At 39.3% G+C, this 18,651-nt stretch overlaps 1 protein-coding gene across 1 annotated transcript in view; it reads left to right on the top strand.

Annotated features, from left to right (window-relative positions):
• Vps39 (vacuolar protein sorting 39) overlaps positions 1-18,651 on the top strand; it is a 219,032-nt gene that overhangs the window by 117,459 nt on the left and 82,922 nt on the right. Inside the window, exon 11 of the mRNA XM_067155478.2 lies at positions 5,817-5,989. Coding sequence (XP_067011579.1) covers positions 5,817-5,989 — 173 coding nt within the window. The remainder of the gene's footprint in view (positions 1-5,816; positions 5,990-18,651) is intronic.

Here is an 18,651-nt window from a genome sequence, read left to right as displayed (position 1 = left end):
TCTCTTCTACTCTTCTGTATCATACTCCTCAAGAACTTCATTTCGGCTGCCTGTATTCGACTCTCATCCTTCTGTGTCATTGTCCAAGTTTCTGCTCCGTAAGTTGTTATGGGTACATAATACATCTTGTACATGGTATCCTTTGCTTCCATTGGCACATCTTTGTCCCATAACATATTTCTTACACTATGATAGAAACAATTTCCTGCTTGAATCCTCTTGCTAATCTCAGCATCCAGTCGAGTATTCCCCATTAATTCACTCCCGAGGTGTTTGAATGTTTCCACTACTTCCAGGGGCTTGTCTGCAAGTCTAATCTGACCTTTCCCTTCTTTCTCCCCTCTAGTCATAACAAGAGTTTTACTCTTTTCTGCATTTATTTTCAATCCACATTCTTCGATCTTGCCATTCACCACATTCAACCTGTTCTTGAACCTTCTTGTCGTCTTCTCCCCAAATCACAATATCATCTGCAAATAACATGTTCATTTCTCTTCCTCCATATGCTGCTTTTGCTGTTCTCATGATGTCATCCATTACTATTGTAAACAGGATTGGTGATAGAACACTTCCCTGTCTCAGCCCACTAGTGATTTTGAAACAACTTTTCCTGCCAACTTGTGTTTGCACGCAACTACAACATTCCTTGTACATTACCATGATCATTTTTATTAATCCCTGTCCAATTTCTTCTTGCACCAGACTGTCCCAAACTTTAGTCCTGGGGACACTGTCATATGCCTTTTCAATGTCAATGAATGTCATCACCATATCATTCCCATACTCCCATTGCTTTTCCATTAGTTGTTTCATAATGAAAATGGGCTCTATTGTTGACCTTCCACTTCTGAAACCGAACTGCTTTTCCTGTACCGGTATCTGATTTTCAACCCTCAACCTTATCCTACTTTCCAGTATACTTTCTTATCGCCTTTCTTGTTAATTGGGATGATTATTCCTTTTTGCCAATCCTCAGGGACCTCCTTATTTTCCCAGACAATCCTGAGAACTCGATATGTCCACTGCAGTCCTACAGCTCCAGCTGCCTTTATCATCAACACTGAAATTTCATCTATTCCAGCAGTTTTCCCATTCTTCATCTTTCTTACTGCCATTTCAATTTCATTCATTGTAATTTCTTTATGCATTTCTTCAACTGATTGCCTTTCCTGGTTGTCCATTGAATGACTGTCATCAGTTCTTATGATCAACAACTTTTGAAAATACTCTCTCCATCTGTTTCTTATTTCTTTTGGCTTTGTTAAAATTATGCCACCTTCATCCTTCACAAATCTGGTGTTTACTTGATCTCTCTTTTTGTTTCTTAAGATACCATACAGTAATTTCTTGCTGCCCTGCGTATCATCTCTCAATGTCTGTGTGAATAAGGCCCAGCTTTTCCTCTTTTCTTCCTGCACTACTTTCTCGGTGAAATTCTTTGCCGCCTCGTATTTTCTACTTTCTTCAGTCTTAGATGTTTTCCATGCTTTCCATACCATTTTCTTTTCCTTCACTTTAATCTTTACCCTATCATTCCACCAGTGTGTTTCTTTGTCTTTCACATTTCCTGATGTTCTACCACGCACCTTTTCTGCACATCCAACCAGTGCTTCCTTAAATCTTTTCCATTCATCTTCAACATTCCCCACCTCTGTCCTGGGTACCAAGGGTATTATTTCCCTTTGAAATTCTTTTTGTACGCTTTTCTCCTTCAACTTCCATACTTTAATTCTTTTCTCTCTTCTTAATGGGGGTTTTTCAATCTTTCTTCCCACTTTCAATTTTTCTATCACAACTATGTGATCTCCACCAAAGGCTGTAACATCTAAAAGGTTCTTCCGGTGTTCTTTCCCTATGATTATATAATCAATCATGGTCTTTGTTCGTCTGTCTCCCCAGCCATACCTTGTAATCTTCTGACTGTTCTTCTTCCTAAACCAGGTGTTTCCAACAATCATTTGGTTCCTCATGCAAAAATCCACCAACAACTCTCCTTCTGGATTTACATTTCCATATCCAAAGGGCCCTACATCATCTACATTTCCTTGTCTTTCCATTCTAACTTGTGCATTTAGATCTCCCATCAACAGCGCTTCCTTATCTTCTCTGTGTCTCTCCACTTCCTCTAACAAGTTCTCTAGATTTTCATCTATGCAACCTGTTTGTGGAGCATACAACTGAAATAGATCTTTCTTGCTATTTTCAAACTGGAGTCTCATCACCCTCATCCTATCACTGATGCATTTTGTATATTCCACATATTCTTGGATTTCTTTCCTAAGTATGATGGCCACTCCATTTTTTGCTTCAGGACCTCCGCTGTAATACAGCCTGTATCATTCTCTCAGAGGAATCTCCCCCGTACCCCTCTTCTTGGTCTCACACAGTCCTATCTTTTTCTATCATAAAGTCAACTAGTTCTTCTGTCATTCCTGTCACTGTCAGGACATTTACTGTTGCAATCTTGATGTAGTTTGGTGCTGGTTGCCCATTTCTCACAGTTCCCCCAGCACCTGAAGAGCTGCGCATCGCTTTAAGCAGGGGACGCCCTAACCTTTTCCGAGGCACCTATACTGCTTTATCCATATAGGCTATTGTTACGATGGGCTCGCCACACCCAAAGGCATTTTATACCTACTGCCCGGTTCAAAATTAGCCGCCCCTAACATGGAGACAGGCGCCTTTCGTAGCCGCTCCTGAGTACAGACTCTACGGGTTTTTCCTTCTGCCATCTCCACCATACCAAAGTCCACCTTCTCCGTCGTAGATGCCATTGAGGTCTTCACTCGTAACCCTGAGCTGGGACCCATACCAGATGTTACACACCGGGTCGGTGTGCTCTGGGACTCGCATAGGCAGGGGCGCCACTCCCTGGGTAGGGCTGCCTCCGAAGAAGGTCCGTACCTGCTACCTGCTGGGAGTGTGTGTAAGATATTATAATTATACATATTTATTTTTGTGATGTTTAGCCAAATTGTTCATGGTTTTCATTTGTTCCCGGATTTTCCGTTTTCCTGTGTTTTACTTTTTTTTTTCTGTGGTTCCTCCTAAAACGGAGAATTGAGGTTCCACTGTAGTAGATTGTTGTTAATTTATACGAGTATGGGCCGGTTCTACCATCTGCTGGTAAAGTGGCTGGCAGCTGCCCGGGAGGTAAACTACCTGCAGGTGTAAATCGGCTGGTACTTTGGTTTGCGTCCAACCACCTCCGCGCAAGCGCTAGGTAGCTACCTGGAGCTAGACACCGATATACGAAGTTGGCTAGACTGATTTTCAGCGATTTCTCGCTTTCGAGGGTGGTGCTATCTATCGTCAGATGCATGAAACCCATTTCGATTGTCTTATTTCCCTGTGCTTGGGTCTGCTGATTATCACCAAAAAGCCTAATAAAGGAAGTCTTAAGAGTTATGGACAACGATTCATGGCAAGCTTTCGTGATTATAATCTATGATCTTCAATATCAATACCTAATTGGGATTAAAATCTCGAGATTACATTTTCTAACGCCAGTTATAACCTGTCATGTAAGGCAGCGTTTTTGAAAAGTATTCTCGTAGTAGACTGGTCAAGTCGCTCGCTCCGTAACAGAAGGTACGCAGGTTTTCATCGTATTTCTAATTTACATTTTAAAATGCATTTTCGTTCCCTGCCATTGTTCTTAACTCTCTTTTACGCGCTTCCATATACGTATATATACACACACATCTTCTTTACGGACTTACTGCCTTTGAGCATTCTATCTGCAGGCTTCTGTCAATTGATTAAGTATCTCCGCGATGCTCTGTTTGCAACTAGTTCTTGACCTCGTTTATTTCCAGATGCTTCCATTTATTGATAAAGCATTTCATTTTAATTTTTAACTTTATGAAGATAAAGTAGGAAGGTACTGTAAATGTAAAGAACTAATCGGGATAAATATCCATTCATAGGAAGAGGAATTCGGGAATGGAATAGTTTCCAATTTCTTCGAAATAATTTACAAGACTATGTAAACAACTAATAGGGAATCTGCTACCTGGGCGACAGTCCTATGTGCTATTAATCATAACATCACTTGCTATAAGTAGCATACATATAAAGCAATTTTCCTAATAGACATAATATTGTGATCAGAACGTACGAAAAGAGGCATACAGATTAACACAACGCTAATAATGGAAATAAAAAAGATTCGTCATAATAAAGACTCGAACCTGCACACTTCGTATTACGAAAGGAGCGTGTTAACCATTACGCTAGGAAAACGCTTGTGTTAAGCGGGATACATACAGTAATATATATCTCGTGTCCGAAAACTGAAAAAGTAAAAAATTAAAGCCCATTTGATATGATTTCCAAATAGATTTTGATTTTATATCCTTTACGAAAGCTTGACGTATAAAATGTGTTCCCTGCGCTACCGATGCGAGAGGCTGGTGTGACCGTTGCAACTAAAGGGAAGCATTAATGTTCAAAATCCTGCAATACAATATCGATCACTGTTACAGTATACTGCTTTTTTCAGTATACTAAGCTAATTTGAGTTGCATATCACCAGAAATACAGCTAATAATGTTCAGCTCTCAGAACTTGCCCGGCAGGTAAAGTCTTATCGGGCCCTCGAAGTGGCCGATAAATTACGCGCCGCGTAACGACGATTTATGCTGCCGATAGCGCTACCTGGGAGTGGTCGGACGGAAACATCCTTTTACGCGGAGTGCAAATTACGCGCTACTTTACCAGTAGGTGGTAGAACCGGCCCTATGTCAAAATTCACTAGAGAATGATCAGGAAACCTTCAATTGATTAGTGAACCAGTTGTCTGTTTTTCACATGGCTTAAGTGTGAACATTGCTGTATTTGTGCACAATTATGACCAGTTTTATCATTTCAGATTGTGGATATGAAAGTTGTTTCACTGTTGTTTACTCTGTTAGAGAATACTGCAATGTACACTGTCAACTACCTGCTGTGAGCTGCACTTTCTCTCAATACTTTAAACATCAGAACATGAATGTGACCTCTTCTTGGGAAGTATCAGCCAGTAACGTTTTCCATTTTCAAATTTTTTACTTTTTCTATTGCACCGACTCGCACAGGTCTTATGGCAGCGATGGGATGGGAAAGGAAGTGACTGTGACGTTGATTTAAGGCACCACTCCAGCATTTGCCTAGTTTGAAAATGGGAAACGCGAAAACCATCTTAAGGGCTGTCGAACTGCATAGCCAACTCTGGGAGCAAGTCAGCATCGCCTCCGTCTTTGTTATTTGTAGCATCCAATGTTTCTTGGTCACACTTTGCATCTTCATCACAGTCTCCAAGCGAGTCTGCTGCTCTTATTTCATTCCTATGATTCAGCTAACATGTCTGCTCTTAGTTCCTACTTACTGTACTTGGATAACAATGAGTGATGATCATCACCTTCACTTCTTGCTGGGGCTAGTGCATGTTGCCAAGAAATGAAAACCATAAACAAATTCTTTGCAGTAGCCTTAACAAGTAACATGAAAATATCTGCTACACTGTTGCTAAATAAAGCATAGTGTATTACTATTGTGATCAACTCATTTTCATCTTTGTGCTATTTTCACTTTTCTTTACAGAGAGAGTATGTGATAGAAATGCTTCCTTTCTTGTTTATTGTCGTCATTATTCTATAATCTTTATGCTTTTCCTTAATTTTCTATAATTCTTTTGGAATTGTCAACTTACATATAATGTCACATTCAGAGAACTGGGCTAGGGATTAGATTAGTCCTTTTCACTTAGTGAACCTGTGTAAAGAGCACTGTATCCTGGAGAGATTTGCTCCCTATTGTTCATCTTTTTGTTTTAGGGAAGGACAATATCAACCTGATCTTCGATTTTGCTGGCTGGATTTTGGACAGTCATCCCGAAGAAGGGCTTAAAATGTTTACCGAGGATATCATGGAGGTGGAGCAGCTTCCTCGGCCCAAGGTGTTGGATTATCTCCTGCGAACCCATAAGAATCTTGTCATTCCTTACCTGGTGAGTTGGCTACCGTAATTACCTGAACGTGAAGTCAGACAAGCACGTTTTGGGGTAAAAAGGATGAGGAGACAAGGATAATACAGTCTCTCTCCTCAGCCTTGACAAGCTCATTCCTAGTTACGACGGGTGAGTTAGGGTGCGCAGCTGTGAACTTGTATGTGGGAGATAGTGGCTTCGAACCCCACTGACGGCAGCCCTGAAGATGGTTTCCCGTGATTTCCCATTGACACATCAGGCAAATTCTGGGGCTGTACCCTAATTAAGGCCACGGCCGTTTCCTTCCCACTCCTAGCGCTCTCCTATCCCATCGTCACCATAAGACTTATCTGTGTCAGTGCAACGTAAAGCAAAATTGTAAAAAGAGTTCTGGTTCCCAGCTTCATCAACATCACTTTAGGCGATGTTCATGTGGAGTGACGTTAACCTTGAACAAACCCTGTTGTGTAATTTCACAGGAGGCTGTGTACCAGATGTGGCCACCAGCTAGAAAGACCTGCGCCAGACATGATCATGTGCCTGGATACAGCGAGAGATGGGCTCTGTACTCTCCCTCTCACACCCAGGTTGAGAGACTTGCTCAGTTCCGTGGTTTCCAATTTTCACACCAAGCAAATGCTGGAGCTGCATCCTAAATATCTAGGGACCTGAAAAAATCGCATTTGCAATAAATGTGTATTTTTGAATCTTGTACTGAATCAAAGCCTACTATAATTCTAATGTGGAATAAAATAATTTTTACGCATAAATTAGAAGTGCAACAAAATGCGAATTGTGACCCAAAATGCGAAGTTAGTATGAATATGCGATTTTAGTGCAAATTCTGTGAAAATGTGCTATTTTACTGGCGAAATTAACGTATTTCGGCAAAATCGTCGGAAATACTCAAAATAACATGCATAAATCTTTCGACCATTCCGATTGATTAAGAAAAGTAGCCGATCGATTGCTGCTTGCTGACTTTAATCGATATTTACAATGGGAATAGCAAGGGGAATAAGATCTGTATCGATTATTATCAAAATGTAAATCGAGTGTCACGGAAATAACGAGAGAGACGCAGCGTTGTTTTCCTGTTGTTCAAAATTGAAACTAGTGAAGAGTAGAAAGTCGAGTGATCGTTTAGGTTATGGGGCGCATGACAAAAACTGCTCACGAAAGGGCTCAGCAATATACAAAGGATGGTTTATTTGCCACAGATTCATCGACAGTGTTTTGCAACTATTGTAATTGCCGAGTTGGGTGGGGAAAAAAGATAGCATTGTGAAACACGTTAAATCTGAAAAACACGTGGGTAAGCGATGCGATAACCAAAGTTCAACCCCTGCTGCTAGTACGTCTCAAAGAAAGCAATCTTCTGTGCTTACACAGTTAGATAGTTGTAAACGACGAAAAATTTCCAGAGATAACTTCTCGAAATGCACAGTTGAAGTACTTGCCAAAGCAAATATACCTCTGGGAAAGCTGGAAAGCAAAGAGCTAAGAGCCTGGAGTACTGAGTTTTCAAATGAAGAGCTGCCATGTGTGAGGACTCTATGTGAAGTATATTTACCGGGTATGTTTTGATTTCATTGATCGGGTACGGTTTACGTATTACGACTTCGAAACCACGCGCAAAATTGAAAGATACCAAATTTGAGTGCGATTTCCATATCGATCTATCTTACCCGTACCCAATTGATCCAGTAATTTTAAATTATTTTGTTACAATTTGAGGTCTTTCTTCTCTTCTAGAAGTTGCATCTGACCACCAGAAAAGAACAGCAGAGGCTCTAGTGGGGAAACTACAGATAGAATGGGCCGTTGTGTTTTTATCATATTCCAAGTCCCAGCCGGATCGGAAAGAGAGCTGCACGTTGTTTCTGTGAACTATCTTGATGCAGGAAATGCTACAAACTATTCTTGTGCTGTTTTAGAAGCTCTGCGCAGTTATAGTGTTTGTTAGTGACAGTGCCCCGTACATGATCTGGTGTTATGAAACATTAAGTGTGCTCATAGGAGATCATTTAATGCATGTACAGTGCTGGGCTGATAAGATCAGCTTGGTTGGCAATAGTTGGGTCGCAGTGATGACAGATTTAAATCATGCGGTTGCAATGGTAGTCTGCATTTTTGAATACAAGAAAGTGAAAATATAATGATTTACAATTCTTAACATCAAAGTATGGTGCTTCAAAGGAAGCAAAGCTCTTTCCTGCACCTGTCATGACCCGATGGAATAGCTGGTTTCAGGCTGTCTTCTATTTGAGTGCTTACTTTACTAATTTTGTTACATTTTTCAAGATGTCTGACATGAAAGAGACATCAACAATTGCGGTATTAAGTACCTGACTGATCTGAGTGACTCTCACATGGTTTTTGTCACAGATCCTGCAGCTGGATTGCTTGACCTTACTGAACTTGAAGGGTCTCTGTATCCTACCTCTCATCTCTTTTACCCCAAACTGCATAACCTTGACACCAGTTTTACCTTCATTTGTGAGGGGGATTTTTCTGTGGCAACTAATGATGCTTTGATTAAGCTTACTCCTCTACAGCAGACTGCATGTAGACACATTTGTCAAAGCTGCTCATTCTTCACAGTGCAAGCTAGCCACATTGAAAGCTAAAGACCCCAACCATAGGCATTTTGTGTCAATTTCTCAAGCTTTGTAACCAAACCAAACCCCATGGCACTACAGCCCTTGAAGGGCCTTGGCCTACCAAGCGACCGCTGCTCAGCCCGAAGGCCGGCAGATTACGAGGTGCCGTGTGGTCAGCACGACGAACCCTCTCGGCCGTTATTCTTGGCTTACTAGACCGGGGCCGCCATCTCACCGTCAGATAGCTCCTCAATTCTAATCACGTAGGCTGAGTGGACCTCGAACCAGCCCTCAGGTCCAGGTAAAAATCCCTGACCTGGCCGGGAATCGAACCCGGGGCCTCCGGGTAAGAGGCAGGCACGCTACCCCTACACCACGGGGCCGGCAAGCTTTGTATCCAAAAAATATAATTTTGAATAACACTGATAAATTAGATGAGCTTGAGAAATCGTTTGGAGTAACAGATCTCTCACGAAACAATATCTGGCCTGGTTACTCTGAAACATGCAATTCAAACCCAGATGAAAGAAAGTGAAAAATGTGATGTCATGCTTGCACTAACTGCAGTTCAGAGTTCAGCATATTTGCTAAATACTGTCTTGAGTTGTTGTGGACCCCAACGAACAATGTAGATAGCAAGCGCGTGTTGTCTCATTACAACACAGTGGTTACAGACAGACGATGCAATTCGAAAAAACGCAATGTCCAAGTACTGACAATGCTTTCATTTGAACAATGAATTTGTATTGTGTGTGAACCAACGACAATAATTGCACTTCATAAACTTGGAATCGTTAAAATTAATAATACCATGCGATTATTTTAACTTTGTAAATAGATGCTAATTTTTCAGGTCCCTATAAATAACCCTTGAACCTTAATGTTCAAGTTTTCCTAACAAACATTCCTAGGATAGGAATATCCATTATATCGAAGCAAACACGGTACTGACACATGAAAATAGGACAATGAGCGTAGAGAAGAAGAAGTTATTAAGTTGCCTATTTATTAAGAAACAAAATAAAATCATTTAAAAACAATATGACATAGTTTATTGTGACTATTTAAAAAATATATATTTATTGGGAAATTATCTTGAAAACTGGCTGGGTATTCAGAGTTCTTCAGTTTATTAAGTGTAAGGAATTTCAAGGAATTTCATGTTTTTATCCGTATTGAACCGAGATCACAATTAAATAAGCATATAGTAGGTTCCACCTTTTCAATACATTTACAATGTTGTTATCTGATGTTTACAACATTAATTACAAATTACAGGACATGTTTCGGTGTACAATTTTTAACACCATCATCAGCTGCATGAAAAGTGTATAGAAACTTGGCGGTCAAAACAATGAACAGCATATTATCATACTTAACTCCTCATATACAAGCAACAGAATGTTATAATTAAATTTAACATCTTATTATGCTAGGTTAAAACTAATTTATGTGACAAGGAGATTCTGCAGGTCAAAATATAAAATTCTTCATTTGGTATATGAATGGTCTTCGGTTCCTTAATGTCTATAATATTATACACTCGTAACATTGGTTACACATGCGATCCTAAATTAGAGGATTGAAGTTGAATGCTGTCCGTTTGACATTAAGATATTCAATTTTTTTTGTATATGTTATTTTGTTGAATTAAAATTTCGTTGTATATAGAAGAATTATTAAAGCTGAGCCGTCTTCTTATTTTTGTTGAGTAAAAACGTAGTATTTTTGATGCTGTATATGTAGTGGTTGAACTGTGATATTAATTTGCCCTATAGTTGTTAAGCGGGCTACGATTCTCAGGTCAATAGGCACCTGTAATGATGAAACCCTATGTTAAAAGAAAATTGATGGAGGAACTGATTGGATTATTGAAACACCTGACTCGCCTCTAAAGCTGTGTACCTCGCTTGACGGCTGCAGCACAATGAGTGTGTCTGCTTGTGTCTTGTACTGTGTGATGAAACGTTTGCGAAGGAGAAGTAGGGGCGATGAACAGAACATTGGCTGTTTAGGAGGAGGTCCGGGGGGCGTTTTGGACTTAGACTGTAATACTCAAAGTTGTTACGTAGAGTACGGAAGATGTTCAAATTTTCTGGAACTTTTAAGTTGTTGAGTAATAGAATCAGACAATCAAATAATATCTTAGGCTTTTCCGAGATTTCATTCAGATTAAGGTTGGCATTATAATATTGATCTAGATGTATTAAACATGCTTCCGTAATGTCAAGTCTCTGTCCTTTAGCCAGTGTTTCCATGACCTCGAGGTCTTCATTTATATCTGTAAATTTATGTTTATATTCATGGATATGCTGGCCTACCACTGAGAATCTACGATATTTTATAGCGTTGAGGTGTTCCTGATATCTGACATTAAAGCTACACCCAGTTTGCCCTATGTATCCGCTTCCACAGTCTCTACATTCGAATCTATATACGCCTGATTTAGAATAGGGGTTGACTTTGTTAACAATTGAAGCATTATGTAGAACTGTTGCACTTGTATTATCTGTCTTAAATGCAATCCTAATGTTAAGTTTTTTGAAAATATTTGTGATTCTATACACGTCTTTATTATATGTGAAAGTTGCGATTTCCTTTGCTTCTGTTCTCTCTTTCATCAGGTTCGTATGAGGGCAATATTTGAATTTGCTTATTATTCGTTCTATAAAATTTCCTTTAATACTGTTAGCTCTAGCCATAGCTCGAATGATGTTCAATTCCTTGTCCAAATTTCGTTTGGATATTGGTATGCTAAAAGCGCGATTCACTAAGCTGTTATAGGTTGCGGATTTGTGAGTTAAGCGGTGGGTTGAATCATTTCTTATTGTAACTGAAGTTTGTGTGGGTTTTCTGTAAATACTAAAAGAAAATGAAGAGGCGTGTCTATTAATCTTTAGGTCCAGATAATTAATAGATTTTCTATTTCAGATTCTAAAGTAAATTTTATATATGTATCTATAGTATTAAGATTATTAAGCGTTGTATAGGCGTTGATTATGCGTTCATCTAGGATAACAAATACATCGTCTACAAACCTAGACCGAAATAGAACATTCTTGAATTTTTCATTATTAATTATTTGTGTCCTCTAAATAATCTATATAAATTTCAGCCAAAATTCCTGAGGCTGGAGACCCCATTGCAAGGCCATTCTGTTTATATATAACCTGGTTGAAAATAAAATAGTTATTATTAATCAGGAATTTTAAAACGGCCATGAATTCATCGATTTCTAGCTTGCTTAAGCAACTCATTTTCAGGCGTATTTATTTGATGCTTTATTTCGTAAGTGTTTCGTCCGTCGCCTTCGTGTATCGTGTTTCCCGCTCACCATGCGGCAATCGTCCTACAAGCATGAGAGGCTAGCGCGCGCTAGCGACTCAATTGATCGGGATGAAAGAATGAGTTTGTTATTGTGTTGTTCACGCGCTCTTAACATTGTTTCTGTGCGTAGTTTTGTCGGAGTTGTAGGCCACGTGTTTTTTCTTGCATTTTTATGCTTTCCCCTTCTGTCAAAGACGTATGTTAATAATGTATGGACATATTGAATTGTTTTGTATGTGGTAGTTTCACGTATTTAAGTGCATAATTTCAATGAGTTGGGTGTTTTAAAAGGAGTTGTGTCGGTGACAGTTTCTTGCATTTTCTTTTCTCGTTATGGCCAAAAAATATAACGTACGTTTTCTCCAAGTGTTCAGTGATACCTAATAATTTCCGTTCATTTTACAGTCTGATGATGGAAACTACCGTATTTTCTTGCGTAATTAATGTAATGGAGTTTGAATTACTCCATTACCTTAGTACTATATATTTTGGATTCCATTTATGTTTTAATATTATGGTGTGCGTGTCCACGTATTCAGAGTTCGAGATACCATGGTCCTTGCTCTGATTTGCGCATGGGGAGCCATCTTGCGGTGAACTTGGTTATAGAAACATGAGGTGGCTAGTGTGTGCTGCGATCTGGGTGCAAAAAGTGAAGTTTACCTGGCGAGGGACCGTGCTCGACAATGCATGTCTGAGCGTTTTTGTTTTTCTTGATTCTTGGGACTGAATTGAAGAGACGCTCTGAAGCTAAGCTCTTGGTAGTGGTTTAACGACAAATTAATTGCTCAAGAAAAGATGATGTTGGTGAATTTCGATCCGGGTTAATGGATTTCCACCTGAGCGTTAGGCTCGAAGTTTGGTTTGTTCCTTTTAAAAAGATTATTCACTTCTACAATCCGACCTCGTAAGTAGATTCATTTGTACTTCTGAACTGGGTTGATCTCGCCGATGAAACTACTATTAATGACGTTTGAAGACATGGAGAAAATTTATGGCTATGATATCTGAGAAATGGAATATTTGGTGTTTCGGACATTTGTTTTGAGCATTTAAAGTGAAGGACTTTTCCTACTGGTCTTGTTATGAGCTTGTAAGATTCAATCTAGGTTTGGGGTTTCAAATTTCGATGGTAACTATGATATTAATTTTAACTTTTGGTTCTGTTACTTAAAGTTTCATGCGCATGAAGCAAGATTTTATATTTGAGGAGCTCCTCACTAAGGTAAATATGTATGTAGTTTTGGTGCAACCTAATCCATGTTTCTTATTTCCCTTTTAATAATAATAATAATTATTTGATTACTAAATTTTTCAAACCTATTCGAGGGTATTAGGTAATGTTGGAATATTGTTAAGATGAAAGCTTTTCTGTGGTTTACTCGGTACTGGTGTAGCCATTTTGAATTATGGTGACTGTGTTTTGTTACTGTACGATGTAATAGAATGCACACGTGGGTGGGCGTTGTCCTGTTGCATGTGACAGCCGAGGATCTGAGATGATTATTGACGGCTAGAACCGTGTGCTGTGATGGTCTTGATTTTGCCGCCTAGTGGTGGACCGGCTGCTGTTTGGTGATATCCTAGTGATTTAAGTTTCGGTCACTGGTGTTATGTTCTCTTATTTAATCTTTCTTGTGGATCATGTACCTTCATTTGGATTATTTCTTGAAGATTACTGAAGTAATATGGGTTGGTAGGCTATGACCGAGATTGTCATTGGAGAAGTTTTCATCTTCAAGACTGTAACTGTGAATTTATAGATTTTAATTGTCATTTCATTCTCTTTAATTAATGCGTCGACCTTGAAGGTTTAATTTTCAGTTGATTTTCCCTTTTAATTGATCCAGTTGCAATATTTAAATTTTAAATTAATTGTAGTTAGAGAGGTCGGTATTTTTCTTTAAAAGATTTTGTTAATTAAAGTTTTCTTTTCTTTCAAATTTATTCAGTAGTTATTATTCCAGCCATTAGCTAATTTAACTTGTTTTATTGATTCTCCTGGCCTCTTGGCTCTGTTGCTTCTACAAATTGCGACGACCTTCTAATTGGGATTGCACGGTAATTGATGTGGTATCTATTATTCTTATTTACTTGGTACTATCCCTGGTCGTGCTAAACGCTCTACCTTCGTATTTTATGTTGTGAGAATTAACACCCTTGCATAATTTACGCATCCCAATATTATGGGGTCCAAAGTGGAGAAAACGAAATGTTCACGTATTTGACGCACCCACAACTTCGAACATCCATCAGGCAGCTCCGATGGGCTTCGAAATACAGATGTCAACTACTCAAGTAGCAGGGTTCCTATTGCGATAGCGGGCAGTCCAAATACAGGGCAACGTGCTGTTATTATACAATACAATACAATCAGCCATTTCAATCATTAAAATGATGTGGCCTCTTTAAGTCGTGGGTATAGGTAGGCCTTCAACAGTCTTCTCCAAGTAGAACGGTCTTGGGCAGATCTCATCCAAGTGGTACCAGCGATCTTCTTGATATCTTTGTCCCATCTGTCCGGTGGTCTTCCTCTAGGCCTTCGATGTTCTCTCGGACTCCACTCCAGCACTAGTTTTGTCCATCTATCATCATTTCTTCGTGCAACATGGCCCGCCCACTGCCATTTTAAGGAGCGTACTCTCTCTAAGATGTCTTTAACCTTTGTAACAGACCGGATGTCATCAGCTCTTTTCCTATCTTTCTTTGTATAGCCTAGCATTGACCTTTCCATGGCTCTCTGCGCGGTCCGAAGTTTCCCTTTTGTGAATTCGTTCAGAGTCCAAGTCTCACAGCCATAAGTCAGCACAGGAAGGATGCATTGGTCAAATACTGTTTTCTTCAGATTTGCTGGCATTTTTGATCTTAATACTGAAGAATTCCTTCCAAATGCTTGCCATCCGAGCTTGATGCGCCTATAGATTTCTGGTCTTATATCACCTGTCATATTTATAATCTGGCCAAGGTAGATGTAATCACTGACCTCTTCTAATGGCATGTTCTTAATATTCACATTTCCAGCTTGAACCCATTCGTTGGACATAACTTTTGTTTTGGAAAGGTTTATGCTTAGGCCAATCAACTGACATTCTAATGCAAGATCTGTAATTAAGGTCTGGAGCTCTTCGAAGTCGTTTGCCAGTTATTAGCTGGCAGGAAATCCCAATGCACTAGTTTTATGAGTGTTTCGGGTACGGGACATTCTGTGATCTCAAAATTGTCAGTCCACAGTATTCAAGTAATACTGCATCATACAAACTCGCGGTGATCAGTTACGCTGAAACACACGGGAATAGGGCAACGGGCAGCCAAGTATTCAGTGTCCAAATGAAACGTGCGCTACCGCGGTAACATAAGTGCACTTCAAGCGGCCAATTAGTCTCGCAAAGCATTTCGCGGAGCAAAAAGCGGCAAGTTTCCGTAAGTAGAGGAGGATCTGCTCAAATATATGATTTTGTTTCGCAACGTTGTATAAGCCGTTCCTCATGAAATGAGAATGAGAAATAGCCGCGGCACATGGAATCAGTGTCTCGGATTTGAAGGTTAGCCGAGGCTTGATTAATTTTACGAAGAGAAATGGACTTTCTCTTCGACGAAGAACAACATTATGCCAAACAATAACGAATGATTTCAACCATTTTCATCGCTTTGTGATTGAGAAGCGTAAAGTGAAGGAATATTTGATCTCCGTTATAGGAACAGCAGGTCACACGCCAATCAGTTTCCATATGCCACAAAGTCTAACAATCGATAAAAAATGAACATAGTGTTATCATACGCGCTACCGGAAGCAAAAAAAACAACGATGTACTGCAATGCTTGCTGTAACAGCTGATGGCAGAAAGCTTGCACCTTACATCGTTCTAAAACGAAAAACAATACCTAAAGCAAAATTTCCACGAGTGATCCACGTTCGTATTCAAGGAAACGGGTGGATGGACACGTCACTCGTACTGGATACGAACGGTTTGAGGTAATGTGGCAGGGTCCCTCCTTCGATGCCCGGCCTTTCTCATGTTGGACAGTTTTCTTTTTTTGCCGGTACCGGTATGTCATTGTTATGACTTTACATGAATTGTACTTTTATTAGTTCATGTTTATTTCACTTCAGTTCGTATTGTCAGATCGTAACGGGAAGAATATTTTCCAGTGTCGGTACTTCAAACGCACGTGTCTAACTTACCTGATGTACCGGTACCCTATTTGACTTTTCAGAAAAAAATTGCACCCCAGAATTTTATGCCAAATAACGATAACTGCAAATGAGTTGAACCAATTGTGTTTATGTATTATTTGATGTACCTTTTAAATGTTAATGAAATGTAAATAATTTGTAAATATCTGAATTCCTTGAATAATTTACGCATCCAAAATTTTCGCCGGTATTGTTCGTCAAAAAAGTGCCTTAATTACGCGAGAAAATATGGTATTATGCATTTTGTTACATGTGTTGGTGTGACATAAATGTTATTATTCGTATGTAAGTCTCACAAATGAGAATGATTAGGTACATTTTCTTGTAACCATTTTTATGTTTTCTTAGTTCAAGATTACCAAGCTCGATAGCTGTAGTCGCTTAAGTGCGGCCAGTATCCAGCATTTGGGAGATAGTGGGTTCTAACTCCACTGTCGGCAGCCCTGAAGGTGGTTTTCCGTGGTTTTCACACCAGGCAAATGCTGGGGCTGTGCCTTAATTAAGGCCACGGCCGCTTCCTTCCCAGTCATAGCCCTTTCCTGTCCCATCGTCGCCATATGACCTACATGTGTCAGTGCGACTTAAAGCCAATAGAAACAGCGTCACCTCCACCTTATATCTCTTGTGGAAACATATTTCAAGTGCCATTAGAGTAATGATAACCTTTTCACTATAAATTTACTTGGAAATAGTCTTTCTGAAATGTAACTAGACGCGAGAAAAATACAGTGTAACCTCAGTAGTGCGTTCCTCATTAAGACGATTTCTCTCTTAACACATCATGAATTTGAAGTCCCGATTCACATCTTTACCACTTTGTATTAACGTTTCTTATGCTTCTTCATTTTCCTTGTGTTTATCCTATCGAAGTATGCGGTAATAGTTACACACGTAGTTTAATGGTTTAGGCACCATTAAGCCATTCCCATACCTTGTGGTGAGTTAACAAATTTGAAAACTGTTATTGGGTGCAGTGTTCTAAAGATGTGTGCTCATGCCAACTTTTATGCTGTACAATTATTATGCACATAGTTCGTGGATGTCTTTAACAGTTTAGAGAATAAGTCAAGAAGTGTTTGTTCAGTGCCATTTCCATAGACTTGTTGTTCATCTTTCTTTAATGATAGTTCAACGTTTAAGACTCGGAAATCTTCCTTGGAAAATCCTCTAGCCAACAACAAAACATACTCGGAAATCTGTCAAGCGATTCTCAAGTTATAACCAAACATGGATACTGATAGACGTTCAGTTTTTTCATCAGTATTAGTAGTTTACAGTTTGTTTCCTAGGTACTGTTGATGAGCCTCTTCCATTATCCTTGTTTGTTCTTCATATCATCACTGCAGTATCAGTCTTGGCTAATCTGTGACCTGGTTTGAACAATCAAGAAAGGGCGTAGACATTTATTTACATCAAGAAAGGACGGAGAAATTTGTGTTCAAAAATTTATTGTAGTATACGTTTTTATTTACAATGGAAACATCAAGAAAAGTTGGAGAGATTTATTTGTGTTCCAAAATTTATTGCAATATATTTTTTTAAATATTTAATTCAGAGACATCAAGAGAGCCATTATTAAGTAGTTTTGATCTTGGAAGAATGTAAAATTTTATTTGAAGTTGCGTTTGTTTTATGTTTGCACTAATTGTGTATTTTGGTAACATGATGAAACCGTGTGCAATACCTAACTTTTGTGACGGTGTGTACAGGAACGTGGCATTTCTAGGAGTATTATTCTTCTCGTTTCCTGCCCTTTGCTAGCTCATCAGAAGGATGTTGTTCAAACAGCCTTGTAATAGGTCAGAATAACGATCTCGCCTATTGGTGAAATTTATGTCTGAATTGTAGTGAGCTTCCCTGATTGGCTTTTTTTGCATATTCCTCAATTTTCGGCCTCTGGCTCCTTGGTGGGAGCAGGGCCCTTGTTCGCATCTTTGGTTTCTGTACGGCCTAGCAGCCGGACGCACTTCGGGTGTCGTCCCATCAGCGGGCTCCAGAAAGTTTTGTAGTGATATTTTGTAGGTGTTACGATTTGGTAAAAGTTTATTACCTTTAGTTAATCTTTCTTAATTTCATTTTCTCGGTGTGTATTTTCACTTGTTTCTGGTTTCGTGTCTTCTAAATTTAATTGCCCAGTTTGCTCGGTTATGGGGTCCTGTGGACTAAGTAATATTTTCAAAACTCTGTAACGACTATGAAACGACTGGTCCGTGACCTTGGAAAAGGACCAATGTAATCAATGAATAATCTCTCCATAGAACGAGAAACATGTTCGGATGACAACAGACCTAGACGATTATTAGGTGCAGGTTTACTAATATTACAGGTTTTGCAAGATTTGACAAAGATACGGATTTCACCATCCATGGATTTCCAAATGAAATGTTTACAGTTTTTCTCTCTAGTTTTGAAAAACCCAAGGTGACCACCAAGTGGAGATTCATGAAAATATTTTAAAAGTGCCGGCACTAAGTTAGATGGGACGACAATTTTGAGGTCTGCGAGCTGGACAACACACACCACCATTCTTAAGAACATAAGGTTTCACATGTTCACCA

Source organism: Anabrus simplex, chromosome 11, assembly GCF_040414725.1.
Source record: "Anabrus simplex isolate iqAnaSimp1 chromosome 11, ASM4041472v1, whole genome shotgun sequence".
NCBI lineage: Eukaryota > Metazoa > Arthropoda > Insecta > Orthoptera > Tettigoniidae > Anabrus > Anabrus simplex.
The sequence above is the reverse complement of the archived record's forward strand: the minus strand, read 5'-3'. Positions and strand labels throughout refer to the sequence as shown.